Source organism: Neoarius graeffei, chromosome 14, assembly GCF_027579695.1.
Source record: "Neoarius graeffei isolate fNeoGra1 chromosome 14, fNeoGra1.pri, whole genome shotgun sequence".
NCBI classification, from domain to species: domain Eukaryota; kingdom Metazoa; phylum Chordata; class Actinopteri; order Siluriformes; family Ariidae; genus Neoarius; species Neoarius graeffei.
Genome location: NC_083582.1, coordinates 5,270,909 through 5,291,389, shown reverse-complemented (window position 1 = coordinate 5,291,389; position 20,481 = coordinate 5,270,909). Strand labels below are relative to the sequence as shown.

At 39.8% G+C, this 20,481-nt stretch overlaps 1 protein-coding gene across 3 annotated transcripts in view; it reads left to right on the top strand.

Annotated features, from left to right (window-relative positions):
* The first annotated feature begins 3,543 nt into the window (after positions 1–3,543).
* Positions 3,544–20,481, top strand: part of LOC132897910 (major facilitator superfamily domain-containing protein 8-like) — a 41,643-nt gene continuing 24,705 nt past the window's right edge. For all 3 annotated transcript variants that reach the window (XM_060939182.1, XM_060939181.1, XM_060939180.1), the window contains exon 1: positions 3,544–3,796. Coding sequence is in view for 1 of the 3 variants with exons in the window: in XM_060939180.1 (XP_060795163.1) it covers positions 3,741–3,796 (56 nt within the window). In the remaining 2 variants the exon portion in view is untranslated. The remainder of the gene's footprint in view (positions 3,797–20,481) is intronic.

Here is a 20,481-nt window from a genome sequence, read left to right as displayed (position 1 = left end):
ACAAAGTTTTGGTACAGCAAGACAAAGTTAACAAGTTTCCACTGTTTTCAGTCCAACTACACTTCTTGTACAAAAGAAGGATGGTAACAGTGATGTTGTTCAGTCAGATTAGGGTGTAACTTACAAGAGGAATGTTACTCATGTAAAGAAGTTTGTTGAACCCAATACTGTTGTAGAAGAAAGTGAAGAGTCAAAGTTGATGCAAGGTTCTAGTCAAAACTGTGTATCTTCTAGTAAGTATAATTGTAGCAATGATTCTGTATCTGGGGCGGCACGGTGGTGTAGTGGTTAGCGCTGTCGCCTCACAGCAAGAAGGTCCGGGTTCGATCCCCGTGGCCGGCGAGGGCCTTTCTGTCCGGAGTTTGCATGTTCTCCCCGTGTCCGCGTGGGTTTCCTCCGGGTGCTCCGGTTTCCCCCACAGTCCAAAGACATGCAGGTTAGGTTAACTGGTGACTCTAAATTGAGCGTAGGTGTGAATGTGAGTGTGAATGGTTGTCTGTGTCTATGTGTCAGCCCTGTGATGACCTGGCAACTTGTCCAGGGTGTACCCCGCCTTTCGCCCGTAGTCAGCTGGGATAGGCTCCAGCTTGCCTGCGACCCTGTAGAACAGGATAAAGCGGCTACAGATAATGAGATGAGATGAGAGATTCTGTATCTACTTCTGGTCAAAACAACTGTGGTCAAGACTCTGGTCAGATTGACAACAGTCAAAATGATGCTTGTCAAAGTGATCAAAGGAAAGATAATACAGCTGGATCTGAGTTGAGGCGTCCAGTCAGGACAAGGAGAAAACCAGCAAAGTTTGGAGATTTTGTTATGACGTAATTTGACACTGATGTATTGTTCTGCTTAAGGGGTAAAGAAATTATGACACTGTGAGCATCATAGTATAAGTTTATGTTCAGTTTAAGGACTAGTCATTGTTATGTTAATACCATTATGGTTCACTATGTAAAACCTTAATCATCATCTTTAGGCATACCTTCATATTCAAAACAAAGAAAAAGGACATTTGACACTGGAATCCAGCAATGAAATGTTGTATCAGAGACCAGAAACTGATCCAGTCCTGTATCAAATGGAGAAAATTGTAACTGGGTTTGGAAATGAGTTTTAGGAATTGTAACTTACGTAGGCAGCTTCATCATCCAAGATGCTATAGTACACCGCCACGCATGTCTGTCTAGCATCAGGCTCTCTATCTCAGCAACACTATCAAGTTCAGTGTCTCTGTAAAGCATGTCAAGGAATGTAAAGTGGGGACACCCACGTCCTCGCTTTCCATGCTTCGGGTACCAGAACAGCAACTTGTGCACCAGTATGTTGTCATGTTGTCTTATGTGGCCTGCGAGCTTCCTCGTCCTCTCTTAGATTTTGGTGATATCTCTGGGTATGTTTCCAGAGACTATTTTGTATTAATTCAGGATCAAAGGTAGACAAAGTCCTGTACTCTCTCCAGCTCTTGAACACTCCATGCTCTTAGAATTTGTAGATCATTTGGGTGGGTGTTGACTCCCATGTATTTGGTCTTTGACTCGTTGAGGTGCAGCCTGATGGAGTTTGTTGCCTCTTCAAGATGAAACATCAGAGTTTCCGTCTCCTGCACTGTGTCCATCAGCAAAATCCGCATCTGTGACTTTTTCAGCAGGGTACCAGGAACTGTGTCGAGGTTGAAGGGTGAAGAGATTTGATTGTATTTTCTTTTTGTTAGGCTTGGTAATGCTTTATATTTCATCTCATTGATTTTTCTGTGAAAGTCAGGTTTTTGATCTGTATTTTTTTTCCAGTATTTTGTAAGTGCTTCAGTTACAATTTTTTTTTTTTATTGATAATCGACGAGTAGTTTTTAACAACAAAAAAAAAGGATGCTTATAGATTTTGGCTCATACTCATGTTTTCAGTACTGTTATCAGTATTGGAAAAGGAAAAGTGATATTGAGCCATCTCTGGTCTCTCAATGGGAGTGAATCTGATGCAGTACATGAACCTGTTGTTCTGCAGAATTTGGTCTCTCACTGGAGAAAAAGAAAACCAAATACGAGTTAACATATTGAGGGACACAGGACCTTTGTGATCTTTAAGGTGTTGTAATGCTATTATTGTAGGTTAGTTATATGTGTATAGTGTATAATGTATAATGAATGGAGTTAAACAAATTGATCGGGGGAAAAAGCTTTCTCAAGATAATAAAAATGCATTTTCTGATTATTTTCTGGAACCGATGTGCCCTTTTATCCAACCATATATACATTTAACTTATTTTTTGACAGTTTGCAATAAAATCCAATCTAAATATCAGATTGGAACATATATTTGATATGTGTAAATCTAGTATTGCACTCAAGACCAGTTTCAAGATCACTTTTTGAAGGTCTTGGTCTCATCTTGGAATCAACCATATTTTTACTCTGTCTTTTCTTAGTCTCAGACATACAGTAGAGGATTTGGGATTTTATTTCAAGACCGGTCAAGACCACAACTGTGGGGATTTCACTACACTGCCTGTGCATTGTCTGATTTATTTGTTAAGAGTGTGAGCTTGGAGAAACTATGGCCTAATGGTTAGAGAAGCAGCTTTGGGACCAAAGGGTTACTGGTTTGATTCCCTCGATCAGCAGGGCTGGCTGAAGTGCCCTTGTGCCTGATTAGCAAAAAAAAAAAGTGATTATCAGGTTACCTCTTTGTTACCATGGTTGGATATAAAACTGCCTGCTTCAAATGTGGACAATAATGCGACATATTGATAATTTGAAACTTTTCTTCCTGTTAACAGCTGTTGCCTCTCCCCAAACTGGTCTGGTTCTTTTGATTTGATTTTTGATTTGTTTATTCAGTAAATAATAATCATACAAACACTATACATGTAAATATGACAATTAAAAACCAGGATAACACATGAAAGCAAAATTGCTTATTTCCAATGTGGTCCTATTAATCACGTGGCAATATGTATATAATAATAATAATAATAATAATAATAATACTGACGGGAAAAATAAATATATATATATATATATATATATATATATATATATATATATATATATATATATATACTGTAAATAATAATAATAATAATAATAATAATAATAATAATACAAAAAATAACAAAAATATTTAAATAATAATATACTTAGAATATAGACTAGACCTAAATAATGATAGAAAAACCTGTGAGATAACAAAAATCTTGACTCGGTCTCAGCCTGCCTTGTTCTTGGTCTTGACTTGATCTCAACCTGTCAAAGTTTTGGTCTTGATACACTTTGGTGTTGGACATGATCTGGTCTCAGTTTAGGTGGTCTTGACTAGAACACTCTGTAAATCTATAACGCAACTGTTTTGAATGTAAATGTATCATATAAAACGAGTTATAACTGATTTTATCAGAGTATACCGCATCTCTCCATAGACTTGCATTGTCTCATAATCGAATCTGTCCCTTTCCAATATGGCGGACGCGCCAACGCAGCGACCAACATGGCGGCCATTTCCTGTATATATATCTCTGACGTTGCTGTTTTCACATCCGGAAGTTGTTTGAAACCAATAACACTGTCGGACTTCAGACTGTTCGGCGTTAATTTATAACACAAACTCAAACAAAACACTGCGTGGCAGCGGCAATGGCGGTGTTGTGTCACAGTTTGAGGACATTTCTGCTGTCAACAATGAAACCGGAAGCTAGTTTGATTAGCAGTAAATAGGGTCAGTTTGCTAGGAAAAGCCTGAACACCAAAATGTCTCTTGTTGAATCAGAAGAAAGTCGGCCGCTGCTCAAAGGAGACGCCGACAGGTGAGTGAAGGGAGCTGAGACCATCACACACACCTGAGGAAAGGATTTATTTCTGCTTTTTCAACCGAAACACATGCAGTATTAACAGTAAATAAGAGCAAGTGACATTACTTATGAAAGTATTTCACATGACTGATTGTGATGATAACACAATAAAACAAAACCAGTTACACAAGTGAACAGTCTGGCTTATAAGGTGGGAAAATAGGACTTTGCACAGCACTGGATATCACAAGTAAGGAATAAAACACTTTGGTGATGTGCTGTTAGAGAAAACTCATCAACGGCAGGGTGGTGTGATGCAGCAGAGACACTGTCACCAGCCTCAGGTTGATTAACTTCCTGTAACAGCACATCCCTCAGTGTTCTATTCCTCTTATACAACAGCAGTCTGCCAGTGAGTTCATGCCAAGAAAGTTTTTATCCATGTATAGTTAACACGGATAACATCATTCCTGTTATAACACGCTTAAGCAGTCGTTAACTTTATTTATTTATTTATTTATTTATTGAATTGCAACAGTACAATACAATGGACAGCCCAGGCAGCGACGCTGATTTCGGGTGCCGTAAACATACATCGGGTCAACATTAACTTGTACTTTAAGGCAAGGCAAGTTTATTTCTATAGCACATTTCATACACAGTGGCAGTTCAATGTGCTTTACAGAAGTAAAAGCAAAACAGTAAACAATATAAAATAAATGGGGAAGAAAAATAAGAATTAAACAATAGTAGAAATAAAATTATAAAATGAAGTAAAAGTTCATTAAAAAACAGCAGAATAAAAGTTAAAGTTTAAAACATGTAAAGATGACAATATTAATCAGTTAGCAGAAAGCATCTGAGAACAGCTTGGTCTTTAGTCTAGATTTGAAGCTGCCAACAGCAGGAGCATTTTTGATGTCCTCTGGCAGTTGGTTCCATAGCTGTACTGCATAGTAGCTAAAAGCTGCTTCACCATACTTTGTTTTAACAACTGGTTTTAATAGTAAATTTTTCTGTTGCGATCTGGTAGATCTGATTGGGTTAGGCCGCTGCAACATATCAGAGAGGTAATTGGGCCCTGTACCATTTAGAGATTTGTACACCAGCAGCAATGCTTTAAAGTCAATTCTGTAGCTTACTGGAAGCCAGTGAAGGGACCTTAGAATTGGAGTAATGTGCTCTGTCCTTTTTGTTCGTGTGAGAACCCTTGCCGCTGCATTTTGAACCAGCTGAAGTCGTTTGATGGTCTTTTTTGGCAGGCCTGTGAAAAGGCCATTGCAGTAATCAACCCTACTAGAGATGAAGGCATGTATCAGTTTTTCCAGATCATTTTTTGACATAAGTCCTCTTAGTTTGGAAATGTTTTTTAGGTGATAAAATGCCGTTTTAGTGATTGCTTTCATGTGCCTGTCAAAGTTTAGCTCGCTGTCAATGAAAACACCAAGATTTTTAACCATTTCTTTAGTTTTAATATCCCTTTTGTGTCAAGAATAGTGGTAATCCTGAGTCTTTCATCTTTTTTTCCCCAAATAGAATTACTTCTGTTTTATCTGTGTTCAGCTGAAGAAAATGTTGTAACATCCAGTTGTTGATTTGATCAATACACTGGTAGAGACATTCAAGGGGGGCATAATCATTAGGTGATAGAGCAAAATAAATTTGGTTGTCATCTGCATAGCAGTGATACAAACTTGAATTGTTCTTGATAATTTGTCCAAGTGGGAGCATATAAAGGTTGAATAGTAATGGTCCAAGAATCGACCCCTGGGGGACACCACAGGTCAAGGGCATTGACGTTGAGGAACAATTTCCCATGGTAACAAAGAAGCTTCTATCTTTTTTAAGTATGATTTTAACCAATTGATAACTTTACCAGTGAACCCAACCCAGTTGTAGCAGCCAAAGTAGAATTCATATAGATGTGAATTACAATTTATGTTAAAAGGTATAAATAATTTCATTTGAGTGTGTAATTTCATATAAGTAGTTTATTTCATGATTAAGATGATGAATAATATGTGGCAAGGTTAAAAGAATTAGAATCAGAATTCATATGTTAAGAATTAGAACTGTCTCACGCTTCTTAAGAATTCATATGTGAAGAATTAGAACAAGAATTAGAACTGTCTCACTCTTCTCAAGAATTAGAATTCATTCAGCTATATAAGAACGGTCTCGCGCTTCTCAGGGTAGATCTCGAGAAGCCGTGGAAGCGAACAGTTTTTCTTATCTGACTCTCTGACTCACCGACTCTGTATCTTAGAACCTTTGTAATTGTTAAACGAGGATTAAAGTTTAACTTTCAAGACGTTTCAAGTGGATTTATTACAAGGCACACGGACACTGAGAGTGGAAACAGTTACTTTGGGACAGAGACTTCGTCAGTGTAAGCTATAGCACTTTTCTCAAGGTCTCACTACGAACGAGCCTCTACACCAGTGTTCAAGTCGATATAGCAGTATGTTGTGATCAACAGTATCAAAAGCTGCACTGAGGTCCAGTAACACCAGGACCGATGTTTTGCCTGCACCGGTATTAAGACGTATGCCATCACACATGCAAACTCCTCACCTTTCGGCGAAATTCGCCGTTTTGGTCCCAAAATAGGTCACTTGTGTGAATCGTGTAGATCCGAAGAGGTTTTTTTTTTTTTTGGGGGGGGGTAGGCAGGCTACAACGTTATTGTTGCCAAACATTTCACTTACAAGGTTACAGCCAATCGAGATAAACAGTAACACGCACTTCTTTTCCATTGGAGTTCTGATCAGCTGGTGCGCAACCCACTGCTGGTTGCCAGTCCTCGCTTGCGAATATCCCACAGATTCAGACCGCAAAGTCACCATTTTATAGAGAGATCTGGCAACCTCATCTCGCGACTGGATCTGAACATACCAATGGAGCAGTTTCCAGCGCACTCGGGGGTGAATAACCATGGGCGGCTCTACCGGGGTGGCAAATGCCACCCTAAAAGAAAGTCTTGCCACCCCAGTTGGCAGCGACGAATTCAAAGAAAAATTACGACCAATTTGACATTTACGTGCGCGAATTTCCAATGTCCGACTGCGGCGAATGCAGCACGAGATAACGCCAGAGATTGGTTATTTTGGAAAATTGAGAGGCGCGAAGCGAGGGAGGCAGGAGTCACGAGGAAAGGAGACACGGGTGGACAGAGGTAAAAGCTGATTAACTGTCTATCAAGAAATGAAATTATAATGAATGAACAGTGCTAGCATAGTTGCGATGCTGATTTTGAGAGGATAAAAATCAGGTTGGAGAACATTATTTAGCTAACTATACATGTAAGGCCAAAAAAGTGTGTTTCCGGTAACCCGACCGATCGAGAATTTCCGCGTCGAAATTGCAGACCGTAAAGTTTTTATTACAAATTTCCCTCGATATTTTAGTGTAAGCGGCGTTAGTTTGTCATAATTTTTTGTTTCAACGCATTCAAGTTGTGAAAGAAACTATAAAAAGTTAAATGTTTTGCCACTTCTATCAGCCCTCCTGCATAAACATGGAAGCGCACTTGTACTGAAGGGGGAAAGGAAAACTGAGCCGAGCCGCCATTTTGAATCCTCATTCAAGGCTGTAATGCAAATTGCTTCCTCTTCAGTATACAAGTGCACTTCCATGGCAGGAAAAACACTGTTTTGCCGCCTATGTAGTCCCCTATTTATGAGCAATTCCAGCGTTATGGACGTGACACTTGAACTCAAAATGGCAACAAATGACCCAGTGCATGTTTTATTGTCTCCCAGTATTTAAACAGGTGTTGCATATTTTAAGGCTGTACCATACTGGAGAAGTGATAGAACAAGAACAATTCCCATAGTACATCTAGGGCATGCCAGAAAATGCCAATAAAAGATGCGTTATGGATGTGACAGAAAAAGTATCACTTTTCTTGGGTGACTGTACATTTTTATCAAACTCTGTGAAATTGTAAACCTAATGTCGAAATGGAGATATCCATTTGATAGAGGGGTCCAAGGTGAATATTAAAAAATCTTTGTTTAAAATATTTTGTATTTCATGCAGAGTTTCGGAAGGAAAAGTCAGCGTTATGGATGTGACGAAATTCCGTTATGGATGTGACGCGTCTGAAATAGACATGGCATATGTTTAGAAAATCAGCAATTTAACCACCATAACCCTTTGAAAAACTCTCTAAATATCAGCTAAAACTATCAAAGTTCTTAAATAATATTTAGGATGGCTATTGTTTTGCTGTTTTGTGGATTTTAGCATACATTTCTGTGGCTTGTGGCAATAATATAGAATTGTACATGATCAAAGTTGATTTTAGCTTGGGTTTTACATTATAAGAAAGAAAGACTGACAGTGACATATTAGGTTGGTTACAAATTGGTTCAACTTATTCACATCTGTAAAATACAGGCCTAGGTGATATCTCTGGGAGTGGTTTTGATGTATTACATGTTGCTTTATTTTTGCATGGTGAGGTTGACATTTACATGGAATTGCCCTTATACAAATAGGAGTCATTCAGGATTCAGCCATGTTTATGCTCGGTGTTTTTACTTGACCCAAGTTCTACAGTAGGCTAGGCCGTCTGCTTTTAATGAAGTAGCCTAGCCTAGGACGTTAAACCATATTTTCACGTTATTTCTTGATAAGGTGTTTTCACGTTATTACATGAAAATATCATGAAATAACGTAATAATTTTGTATCATGAAATTACATGATGTTATATTACATGATAAATATATTGTAAAAACGTGATAACTTTGTTAAAATCAATACTACGTTAAAACATTAGCTGAAATTTTAGTTCTAACAGCCACAGAAAACATAGCACAGCAGGGTCACAGGGAGTCTCTTGACTCTGAAAAAAAAGGGTATTTTTCTTTCTATGTTAGACTTGCTGTGTAATCATGTTGTTGTTTTTTAGTGTCTGTTCTTTTGCATATACAGTATAAAACTGTCCAGAAACGGTATAGACCTCATCTGAGAATGTGTGTTCTTCGTAAACAATAAAAGCATGATTAAGTTTGTCTGTATGAGTTTGTAAATGGCAGCCTGTGCCCTTTTGTAGTGTGTACATACTATTTTTCGTCAAACTGTGATTAAATTCAGTATATTCCTGCCCCCCTCTTGCCACCCCATAAATATTTTTCTAGATCCGCCCCTGATTTCACATAGGTGATGTCTTTAAGAAAATTGACAGACAGGGATTGGCCAGGTGTGTCCTCTGGGGTAGGTCTGTTAGATAGCACAGGCAGCAATATATACCTTTTTGTAAATAGCCCACTGTGTTGTACATAGGGGTGAAAATTAACTTTACAAAATCTCAAACTTTACCGGCCACTGACAAATAAATGGTACAATTTACCGGCCACTGACAAATAAATGGTACAATTTACCGGCCACTCAACAGTAACTTATTAAGACATGTTTATGGAAAGTTATCTCATCTCATTATCTGTAGCCGCTTTATCCTGTTCTACAGGGTCGCAGGCAAGCTGGAGCCTATCCCAGCTGACTACGGGCGAAAGGCGGGGTACACCCTGGACAAGTCGCCAGGTCATCACAGGGCTGACACATAGACGCAGACAACCATTCACACTCACATTCACACCTACGGTCAATTTAGAGTCACCAGTTAACCTAACCTGCATGTCTTTGGACTGTGGGGGAAACCGGAGCACCCGGAGGAAACCCATGCGGACACGGGGAGAACATGCAAACTCCGCACAGAAAGGCCCTCGCCGGCCACGGGGCTCGAACCCGGACCTTCTTGCTGTGAGGCAACGGCGCTAACCACTACACCGTGCCGCCCGGAAAGTTATTTTGTATTGTATTAAATTCAAGATGTCACTGGTTGCAATTTTTTTTGTAACATAGACTACGAAATGTACTTTTGCGCGCGTGCCGTGTGTCCGTGCACCCTTCTCACCTTTTTCACCCCTGACCAGTTTGCATGCCTGGCCATTTATAACTTTAATCAGTGCTGTTTCAGTGCTATGATTGGCACGAAATCCTGACTGAAAGTTATCAAAACAGCTGTTTGATATCAAGAAGGCAGTTAATTTATTGAAGACAAAGAACTTGCTTACACTCAGAGTTCCAATTTCAAAGTAACACAATACATTTAAAAAAAAAAGCACATATCAAACATACTTATGGAACCAAACTTCACAATAGATAACATAGAAAGACATAGACATCATAACCTAATATTCACAATAAGTAACAATGACTTAATACAATTTTAGAGCCTTGGGAGGTCAGAGGTCATAATTAATCTGAGCTCAGAACTTTTAAATAACAGGTGTTCAAATTAGAAGTTGGTTTGAGACATAAAGAGAGGTCTGGGGTGGTTTAACTGGAAGAAACATCAAATTGTTTTGTTTCTTCCAGTTAAACCACCCCAGACCTCTCTTTCTGTCTCAAAAGTCATAGTTGTTTACTTTATGATGAAGGCGAGATGGATAAATGTCATTTGATGTGTTGACGGCAGGGGGCGCCGCTGGGGGGGAAGTGAGGACGATTCTAAGGGCCTGGAACTGACAGGGGGGCCTGTGAGGGATATTAAAGGTGCCCTTCCACTAAAAACGTTTAATACTGGCTCTTTTTGAAATACCATAGTTCACTCTGAGTTGCATATGCATGCTGCATGTGAAAATGTAATTCTACTCCCATTCCCTGTATTAGCTTATGAAAGAAAATAGTCGGAAAAACGAGCAAATCTGAAAAAGCCATATGATCTTGCATCACTTCGAAAATTAGTATTCATGGCCTCGCCCACCTTGGCTTGCGACCGCCCACAGGAAGGAAGTTCGGATTTAAGCGCGAGGAGAGAGAGCAGAGCCCATCTCGTCAGTAGCTAACGAAGAGGACCTAACAGCAAGTTGAAAACATGTCTGAACAAGTTCGTGCCTGTGTTATCTGTGGCAGTAACACATCAGCGTTGCATTTCTTGCCCAAGATAGAAGAGCCGAAGAAGAAATGGTTGGAATTTATCTTTGGAACACCACCAGCGAAGTATAATGCAGCGTTAGTACTGTGTTCTGATCATTTCAACCACAGTGACTTTCCAAACTTCGGTGCCTTCAGTAGTGGTTTTGCTTCGAGGTTGTTTTTGATCCCTGGATCTGTACCGTCAAGACGATCGACCACCAGCTCACAAGCTGTAAATAAAACATGAACTTCTTTCGATTACGTTCATTATGTCTTATATTAAATATAGTTAGTTTTTTTTTTTTCTTTTTTTTTTTTTTTATCAGACATCTAATTTTTGGGTTTGTTTACCTGACATGTTTCGACGTACAACTTCCGTCTTCCTCAGAGTGTCACCGGATGTTAATTGGTGACGCATCTTTTATCAGCTGCTGTTTCTGAAGGCGTGGCCTTCCTGTCTGGTTTGACAGGTCGGTCACGCCTTATACTGTCTGTTCGTCCCCTGCAAGATGTGACTCCAGGTATGGGAGAGCATGTATGCTCCCTCATCCCGGTTGATGGTCCTCGGGCTTCGCTTACGGATCTCTATGGCCTCCCTGATCCAGCGCTGATGTTTGTTATCTTCTGTGCGGATGACTCTGGCATTCCCCCAGTCCATAATGTGGTTTTCCCTTTTACAGTGATCTGTTATAGCTGACATAATTTTCCTGTTGTGCCTTTTCTTTTATTGTTCGGGTTTGTCTTGTAGCTGTCTCCTTTTCGCACTCTTTCTTATGTTCATGTTTTCTTGTGTTGAAACTCCTTCCTGTCTCCCCAATATATAGACAGTATAAGGCGTGACCGACCTGTCAAACCAGACAGGAAGGCCACGCCTTCAGAAACAGCAGCTGATAAAAGATGCGTCACCAATTAACATCCGGTGACACTCTGAGGAAGACGGAAGTTGTACGTCGAAACATGTCAGGTAAACAAACCCAAAAATTAGATGTCTGATAAAAAAAAAAAAAAAGAAAAAAAAAAAACTAACTATATTTAATATAAGACATAATGAACGTAATCGAAAGATTAAGAATTAGTTACGGAGACGAAAGCATCAAGGAGTTTCGCCGCCTAGAGCGATTGACACGGAAACGGGCACGCTACAGGAATCACCTGAGATTCAATCTGCGCTGCCGGGATGAGGAAGTCGTACCGGCCAGCCTGAACATCAAGAACCCGATTCCAACCAGAAACGCGGAAAAGATGATCAGGAAAGTGCGGATGACTCTGGTAAAAGAACGGATACGGTGCACAACGGATAAACTAAATAACATCAACAGCGAACTACACAGAGAGACGGAAACTTTCAAACGCCGGTTTCCCCAAAACAAGGAAATGGAAATGGCAATACACGGACACTTGGCAGACATACACGAACAGGAATTCACAGAGACAAAAACCCGACAAATACGAAAACTGGACAAACTCATCGCACAGAAAAAGAAGGCAGAACCGGAGCACGCACACATCAACGACAAATGGATTCATAACATATCAAGGTACAAACTCTCACAAGCAGAACGCAGTATACTAGCAAAAGGACTCAACTACGCTGTCACACCGAACCATATACCACACGACGAATTCATTCTGGCAACTGAATTAGCATGTGAGAAAATACAGGATCACGGACAAAAAGCAGCACTAAGAAACGCAATAGCTGGTATTTTGAAAACGGCCAAACCACCACCCAGTAACATCACCAAACAGGAAGCCAAAGCCATGAAAACATTAGCTAAAAATAAAGATATCACAATCCTCCCAGCAGATAAAGGCAGAACAACAGTGATTATGGACACTGATGAATATGAACGAAAAATGAATGAATTACTCAGCGACAACGCATTTGAAATATTAAAAAAAGACCCAACAGAAGACAAGAAAAAGAAACTTAAAGCACTACTAAAACCACTACTCGATGAAAATAAAATAGATAAGCAGGATTACAATCATTTAGTACCCACAGCCAATGTCATCCCCAGGATTTACGGTACACCAAAAATACACAAACCAGGAACACCATTACGCCCCATAGTAGATAGCATTGGTTCAGTCACATACAACTTATCAAAAGCACTCACCGAAATAATTAAACCATTACTAGGACTCACAGACCAACACTGCAAAAACTCAAAACATCTGGCAGAAGAACTAAAAAACATAAAAATGCAACAAGACGAAGTTTTCATTTCACACGATGTCATATCTCTTTTCACCAGAACACCCACGGAAGCCACCATACAGGGAGTACAAGACAAATTAAAAACAGACAGGACGCTCAGGAAACGCACAAACCTCACCGTACAAGACATCACTCAGCTCCTTCAATTCATCGCCACATCCACATACTTTCAGTTCAGGAATACAATCTACAGACAGAAGGAAGGTTTTGCCATGGGAGACCCACTATCAGCCATCATGTGCGGCTTTTTCATGGAGGATCTGGAGCAGAAAGCACTCACTACAATACCAGCGGAATACAGACCAACACTCTGGAAACGGTATGTGGACGACATATTGGAAAAAGTAAAGAGGGGACACACTCAACAACTCACCGACCATCTCAACACCATAGACAATACCGGAAATATAAAATTCACACATGAAGAAGAAACGGAGCAGTCAATAGCATTTTTGGATTTAAAAATACAACACACAGAAGATGGGGACATCAAAATAAAAGTACACAGAAAACCCACACATACCGACCAATATTTAAACTGGACTTCCGAACACCCCATAATGCACAAAATATCCGTAGTTAGAACATTACATGAACACACAGCAATAATTACAGATCCACAGGACAAAGAACAGGAGGAACAACATATACAACACGCACTGAAGGCATGTCAATATCCACAATGGGCAATATCCAAAGGGGCGGAACAGGTTAAGAACAACAAAACACAAAAGAAAGAGAAAAAACAAACTAACAAACAAGAACACAGGGGAGTAGTTACATTACCATACATCAGAGGAATAACGGAACGCATTCAAAGAGTAATGAGGAAATACAACATTAACACACCTGTCAAACCACACACAACACTCCGTCAGATCCTGGTTCATCCCAAAGACAGAATACATCCGGACAACAGATGCAACACCATGTATGAGATTCCATGTAAATTATGCAATAAAACTTATATTGGGGAGACAGGAAGGAGTTTCAACACAAGAAAACATGAACATAAGAAAGAGTGCGAAAAGGAGACAGCTACAAGACAAACCCGAACAATAAAAGAAAAGGCACAACAGGAAAATTATGTCAGCTATAACAGATCACTGTAAAAGGGAAAACCACATTATGGACTGGGGGAATGCCAGAGTCATCCGCACAGAAGATAACAAACATCAGCGCTGGATCAGGGAGGCCATAGAGATCCGTAAGCGAAGCCCGAGGACCATCAACCGGGATGAGGGAGCATACATGCTCTCCCATACCTGGAGTCACATCTTGCAGGGGACGAACAGACAGTATAAGGCGTGACCGACCTGTCAAACCAGACAGGAAGGCCACGCCTTCAGAAACAGCAGCTGATAAAAGATGCGTCACCAATTAACATCCGGTGACACTCTGAGGAAGACGGAAGTTGTACGTCGAAACATGTCAGGTAAACAAACCCAAAAATTAGATGTCTGATAAAAAAAAAAAAAAAAAAAAGAAAAAAAAAAAAACTAACTAAAACATGAACTTTTTACAAAATAGCATGTTCATATTCTCCACGTTAGCATGCATGACACGGTCACAAGCTCGGCAGGGATGAGAGTTTTCCGCTTTTTCTGAGTAAAAAACGAGCTTTTGATATTACGCCAAATCCGTTGAGAATTTTTTTTCTATTAATTTCGGGGGGTTGGGGTATGTTCCTTCATGCTGTTCAAACTTTATTAACTCCAACGAAGTTTACACATTATTTGTAAGTCGCCATCTTTAGTCTCGTTTAAATCTCGTTGAATGTAATGTAAAATTTGTGTTATCTACATTATTGGTCAAGACCATAATAGCCAATCAAAACAGTTTTTACAAAGACACCCACATCCGCTTGTTCTGACCCACTGGAGGTAGTGTCACAGTGCTGTTAGCCAATCAGAGGTAACACGTTTACAGGTCATGAATATTAATGAGTAAGAGCTGAAATCCTGTCGTTCTCCCACCACCCACTCCTCCAGCAAACTAGAACAGCCTGAAACAGGAGAACTACAGCATTTTTTTTTTTTTTCACCAAAACCGGCTCACAGGGCGTTCATTCATACTAGAGACCACCGCACAATTAATGAAAAAACGATGCAATGACACCTTTAATATTATTTTAATAGTATTGCCTTGTGTAAGTTTTTGAAATAAAATATTTCATTTCATCTGTTAACCATGTATAATTTGCATATTTTATGATTTGCTATAACATTTTCCTTGAATTATTTATGATATTGTCATTTCACTCCTCCACCCTTTTTACTAATGGTACAGTCTGATTGTGGGCGGGGACAGTGAAATGCAGCTCACGTCAGCTGGCAGTTTTTCTCCGCGCGCAACAGAGGTGTACATTCTAGAAGTTGCTAAGCAGGAGCAGGTGTGATGGTGGTGAGATAAATTATGAAGTCCGGGTATCAAAAACGGAAGGAGAAGCAGCAGAAAGGGAGAAAAAGGGTCGACAATTGGTGACTCAGTTTTTCCCAGAGAAAGCTAGCCTATCGTTCACTGACACTCGATGCCATTACAGCATGCTAGCTAATGACAGACTAGCAGATTTCATTTTGAATATCAAGACAACAGTTTTCAATCAGCAGTGCAGTGTCCTTTTATTTAAATACTTCACGTTTATTGCCATGGAAGATCAGATGAATGTAATGTAGAAGGTCTGCACAGAACTAGCTAAACTTGTGCAATAAACTGGCCTACTGGGCTAATACGTGAGAGAAAATATTAGGCTCGCCTACATGATACTGGTGCTAATAACTGGTATCAAAACTAATGAGGTGCCCTCAACATACACAGATTCAGCCTCAGGAATAGGACCCCAGCCCTCAACCCAAATCCCAGTTGAAGGAGAGGGAGGTGAGCAATACAATCCACGAATAAAGGATTTAGGGTTAAAAACTATTTTAATTGCTAGGCTACAGTAAGCAGCATTAGACTATTAAGACTTACATTAAAATGAAAAGACGTTTCTTTTATGAGCAACTATTCTTAGGTAACTTAGTATGGAGTTCATTCAATCAAAATGTTCATGTGTTGAGAGAACTTGCATGCATTACTGTCTCAGTAGTATCTCAGTGGATTTATAACAGATTCTGCATTATGCACATTATGGATAGTTCAGAGCCAGCGCCCTCCTCAGGCCATGATGCAGCAGCCAGAGAGGAGGCCAGAGGTGTTCAAAGGCAGGCAGAGGAGAGGGCGAGTAACAGTAGCTCAGGTGATGATGAGGAGGAATGTAAGTACAATGCCACAGTCCCTTTAAGAAACTACAGATCCCATCAACCAACTTCCGCGTTGACCTACGTCACGCCTGGGCGGGATCACCTATGTCACTTCCTCCACGATCCCATAAGTGACCCGGAAATCCGCCATACTTTCTCTTTGGCTTCTGTAACCACGCGGGAACAGACATAAAGAGGCAGTCTCTCATCGGACCGTCCGAAATCACGACTTCTGCCTTGCAAGAAGAAAATTTAGCGTGCTCTCTTTTGTTTGCCATTGGCCACGGTAGAACTACCGTATTTTCCGGACTATACGTTGCTCCGGAGTTTAAGTCGCATCAGCCAAAAAAATGCATTATGAAGACGAAAAAAACATATATACGTCGCACCGGACTATAAGTCGCACTTTTTTGAAGGGTTATTCTATCCATAGAATCTGTGATTGTATCTGATAAGCGGCGCGTGGTTACTGCGCGACTGCATTGTTTATTTAATAAACGAACAGCTGAGCAGTGATAACGCGCCCTTTGCCCTGTAAGTAGCCTAGTCTGATTATTTTAAATATCTACTACTATCTTTAATACTATCACTATCGTTATTACTAATAGCCTATATTATTATTATAACTAATATTAGTAGCCTATTACTGATGCATTAATCAGTTTGCGTTTAGAATATTTTTACCGGTAGGGCTTATTATCGCCCCATGGCTCTTTCATCTGTGTTATTAAAGCTGTAGTCATCATCGAGGAGTGTCATTCTTCATTTTTGTCGAATTTTATTTCATCAAATCAGAGGTCAAGTAGACTATAAGTATATCATCTCCAAAGACAGGTACGGTAGTAAAAACAACCGCCTAGTGAAAAAAAAAACAACAACAACCGCTTTTAAATCCCCTACTTAAATCCTTAAAATGAGTCATTTAACTCATGTCTTGTGTGATCTGATCTCCAATGGTGAAATAAACCGGTTGTGATGAATACAGTCTGTTATTTTAGAAGATAAATGTAATATTTAATATATAGACTAATAAAAATTAATATTTTATAATATAATATCACGACATATTACTGTCCGTAACTGTTTGTCACTAAAGCGTTTTCTAAGATCATAATGTCTGATATTATTATTATTATTATTATTATTATTATTATTTTACACACACAATAAGCGCATGTGCGTAAAGTTATAGTAAACCATCCCCCGCCTTTTTTTTTTTTTTGAGTCGCCGGACCCACCCACCTCCTGCGTTCTGGGACCTCCCACTTCACAAATTAAGCACTGCCTAAAATCACTACATAACTTATTTAAATAACTATAGGCCTATCATTAATAATAAAACACAGGTCAATCAAGTTTATCAAGCTGATGATTTCACTCTAAATCAGCAAATCCATTGAATTCCTCATCCTCGGTGTCGCTTCTGAACAACTCTGCCAACTCCAGCAGCAGATGAAGCGCCGTTTCCTCTTCTTCTGCGTGGCTGTCGTCAGACTCGGCATCAGCTCCAGTTATTCCGCGGTGAAAAAAAAAAAAAACATATACGTCGCACCGGAGTATAAGTCGCATGGCCAGCCGAACCATGAAAAAAAGTGCGGCTTATAGTCCGAAAAATACGGTACTTGAGCTGCGCTCTTTTCTTGGCTGAATTATAACCGGTTTTATTCGTATTAGAAGTGATGTCACGACTGCTGCCCAAAGCAGTTCATTTAAAGTTAGAAGTGACCGGATTCCTTCTAACTAAAGCGCTGTGCACATTGTTTGATCAGAGACTTTTCACTAACGATGAAGCGTCGGACCAAGAAATTCTCTGCGTCTTCACGGAAGTGACTCATGTGCTCCTGTGGACTCCGAAAGTTTCGGAACATCCTCATAATCTTGCGTCAAGGCAAGATACTGATGTAAGATTGGCATTTTGGGCATAAAGACTAGTCTTAGGAATTAGTTTTATTAAGTAGTGTGAATTTAAACTCAGGAACGGTTTGTGTACACTGTAGACACTCGGTGTTGAATTGATTATTGTTCTATTTGTGTAGATCTCTCAATTGCTTAATAGATAGGTTGCATTCTCTCTCTCTATTCCTTTCTAACACTTTAATTTCATTATTACACATATTTTGACCTCATCAATATTTCAGTGGAATTAGCTGCTACGGCTAATTCTTTTGTCTCATTAAGGCCAATTTATGCTGACAACCCAGTCCTCGCAGATAGCGTCGCAGACAGTGTCTGCGTAGCCCCCCCACCTTCGCAGACGCTCTGCGCGCACCTCCCAAAAATTGTGACCACCGCAGAAGCCTCGCAGACAGCGCCGCAGACAAGAGGGCTCTGATTGGTCCACTCTACATCCGCTGTACACGCACTTCCGCTTCCCTACTTTCCCGGTTTGGTTTGTTTTCACGACCGGCATTTTTAAAAACACGAGCGAAGATGGAGCAGCATGAAGAGCGGTTGATTCAGGAAGTACGTACATCTATACGACTCCAGTTCTAGTCATTATAAAAAAAAAAAAAAAGAAAAGTTCTAGTCATTATAAGTAACCGGAGGATAAACACTCCACTAACCACACCCACCAACTACTCCTAGCGACTTCGCGCCCCCTTGCGTTGTGGCGGTGAATAACATCGCGCACGCCTATTATCCCTGCTCAACAATAAATTACAACTGTCTGCGAAAAGCTATCTGCGAAAGCCTTGTCGCAAGAGCATGCAGAGGCCTTTAGCATCCAGGGCTAATTGTATTGTCTCAAGGGAACATGTGGTGGCCCCTCCTCCACACACACACACCTTTTGTTCTTAACTCCACGAGGTAGGATTCTTGGGCCTTAGCGAGCCACACACGGCTAATTCTTTTGTCTCGTTCGCAAGCTAGGCTAACCTTTTTGTTTAGGCCATAAGGTCTCTCTCACACACACGCACACACACACCTCACTGTTTGCTGAAGATTTCAACTGCTATTATTCATTTTTATCTTTGTTATAATAAATTCAGTTATTATTGAAACTGTGTATTTGTTGTGCCCAATATTCTTTGAAGTCATTCAATCTCAAAAGAATTCCAAGGTGCATACGAGTTGTGTAATACGGTAAGTAATTGTAATAATTTGGAATACACCGTAATTTAGCTGTTTGGTAATTTATTAAGCACCAAAATTAATGGTATTAATTAATGAGACTGATTTAATGAGACTGATTTAATTACAGGGTCTCCGCGGATCCTTAAAAAGTCTTAAAAAGTCTTATTTTTAATATGTGTTTTTTAAGGTCTTAAAAAGCATTATATTTCGCTATTTTTTGAGCTATGGTATTAAATTTCACATGGGAAGTATTAAATTTCATCCGGGTAGCCTACGGTAAATGAAAAAAAAAACATATGTCTGGATTTTTTTTTCCGCGCTAACGTTATTTATTCAACCAGCGTCGTTTGTTATCAAGATGCTGAACAAGTAGCACAAGAGCCGTTGTGTGTCTAGCACTAGTTCTAATAGCGCAGGAACCACGCCACTGGGGGCAGTGTGTTCTTTTATCCATGTAGTAGACAGTGATGGGAATAACGGCGTTAGAAATAAACGGCGTTACTAACGGCGTTACTTTTTTTAGTAACGAGTAATCTAACTAATTACTTTTTACATCGTTATAACGCCGTTCCCGTTACTTACAATAAAATGCTCTGCGTTACTTTATTAAAGCTGTTCTCATCTGGCACGCTGCTCGTTCAGCCTCTCTTTACTCTGCTTTCGTGTGGGGCGGGGAGACACGAGACAACGGCACAGTAAGCCAATCAGAGTAGATTTGGACAACATACGTAGGTAGGCCACGCCTACTGCACTACTGCGCGCTCTTTCAATCGGAAGACCCAGCGCGGTCAGCCCAGCACTGCGCTTTCACACTGGAAATACAGCCAGGACTTTTCATTACTTGAAATAAAAGGCAAGAGTGTTTACGTGCAATGCACATTATGTCGAGGAACAAAGCGTTTGTCCTCGTCAGTGGCCAGTAATTAGTAACAATTTTAATAACTACAGAAATATATTACATTTGATAGATGTCTTATCTCACATTGTCCCACAAAAATATTAATATAGTGTAGATAACGTTACTAATTGGTTCTGTTAAGTGTCCATTTCAGTCATTAAACACATTTAACATTCACTTTTATTATGATTACACTAATTGAATTTGATATTTTTTTTGAGGGGAACAAAATGTAACCGAATAATTACTTTCCCTGTAATTAGTTACTTTTATGACAAAGTAACTCCGTTACTAACTCAGTTACTTTTTGGGAAAAGTAACTAGTAACTATAACTAATT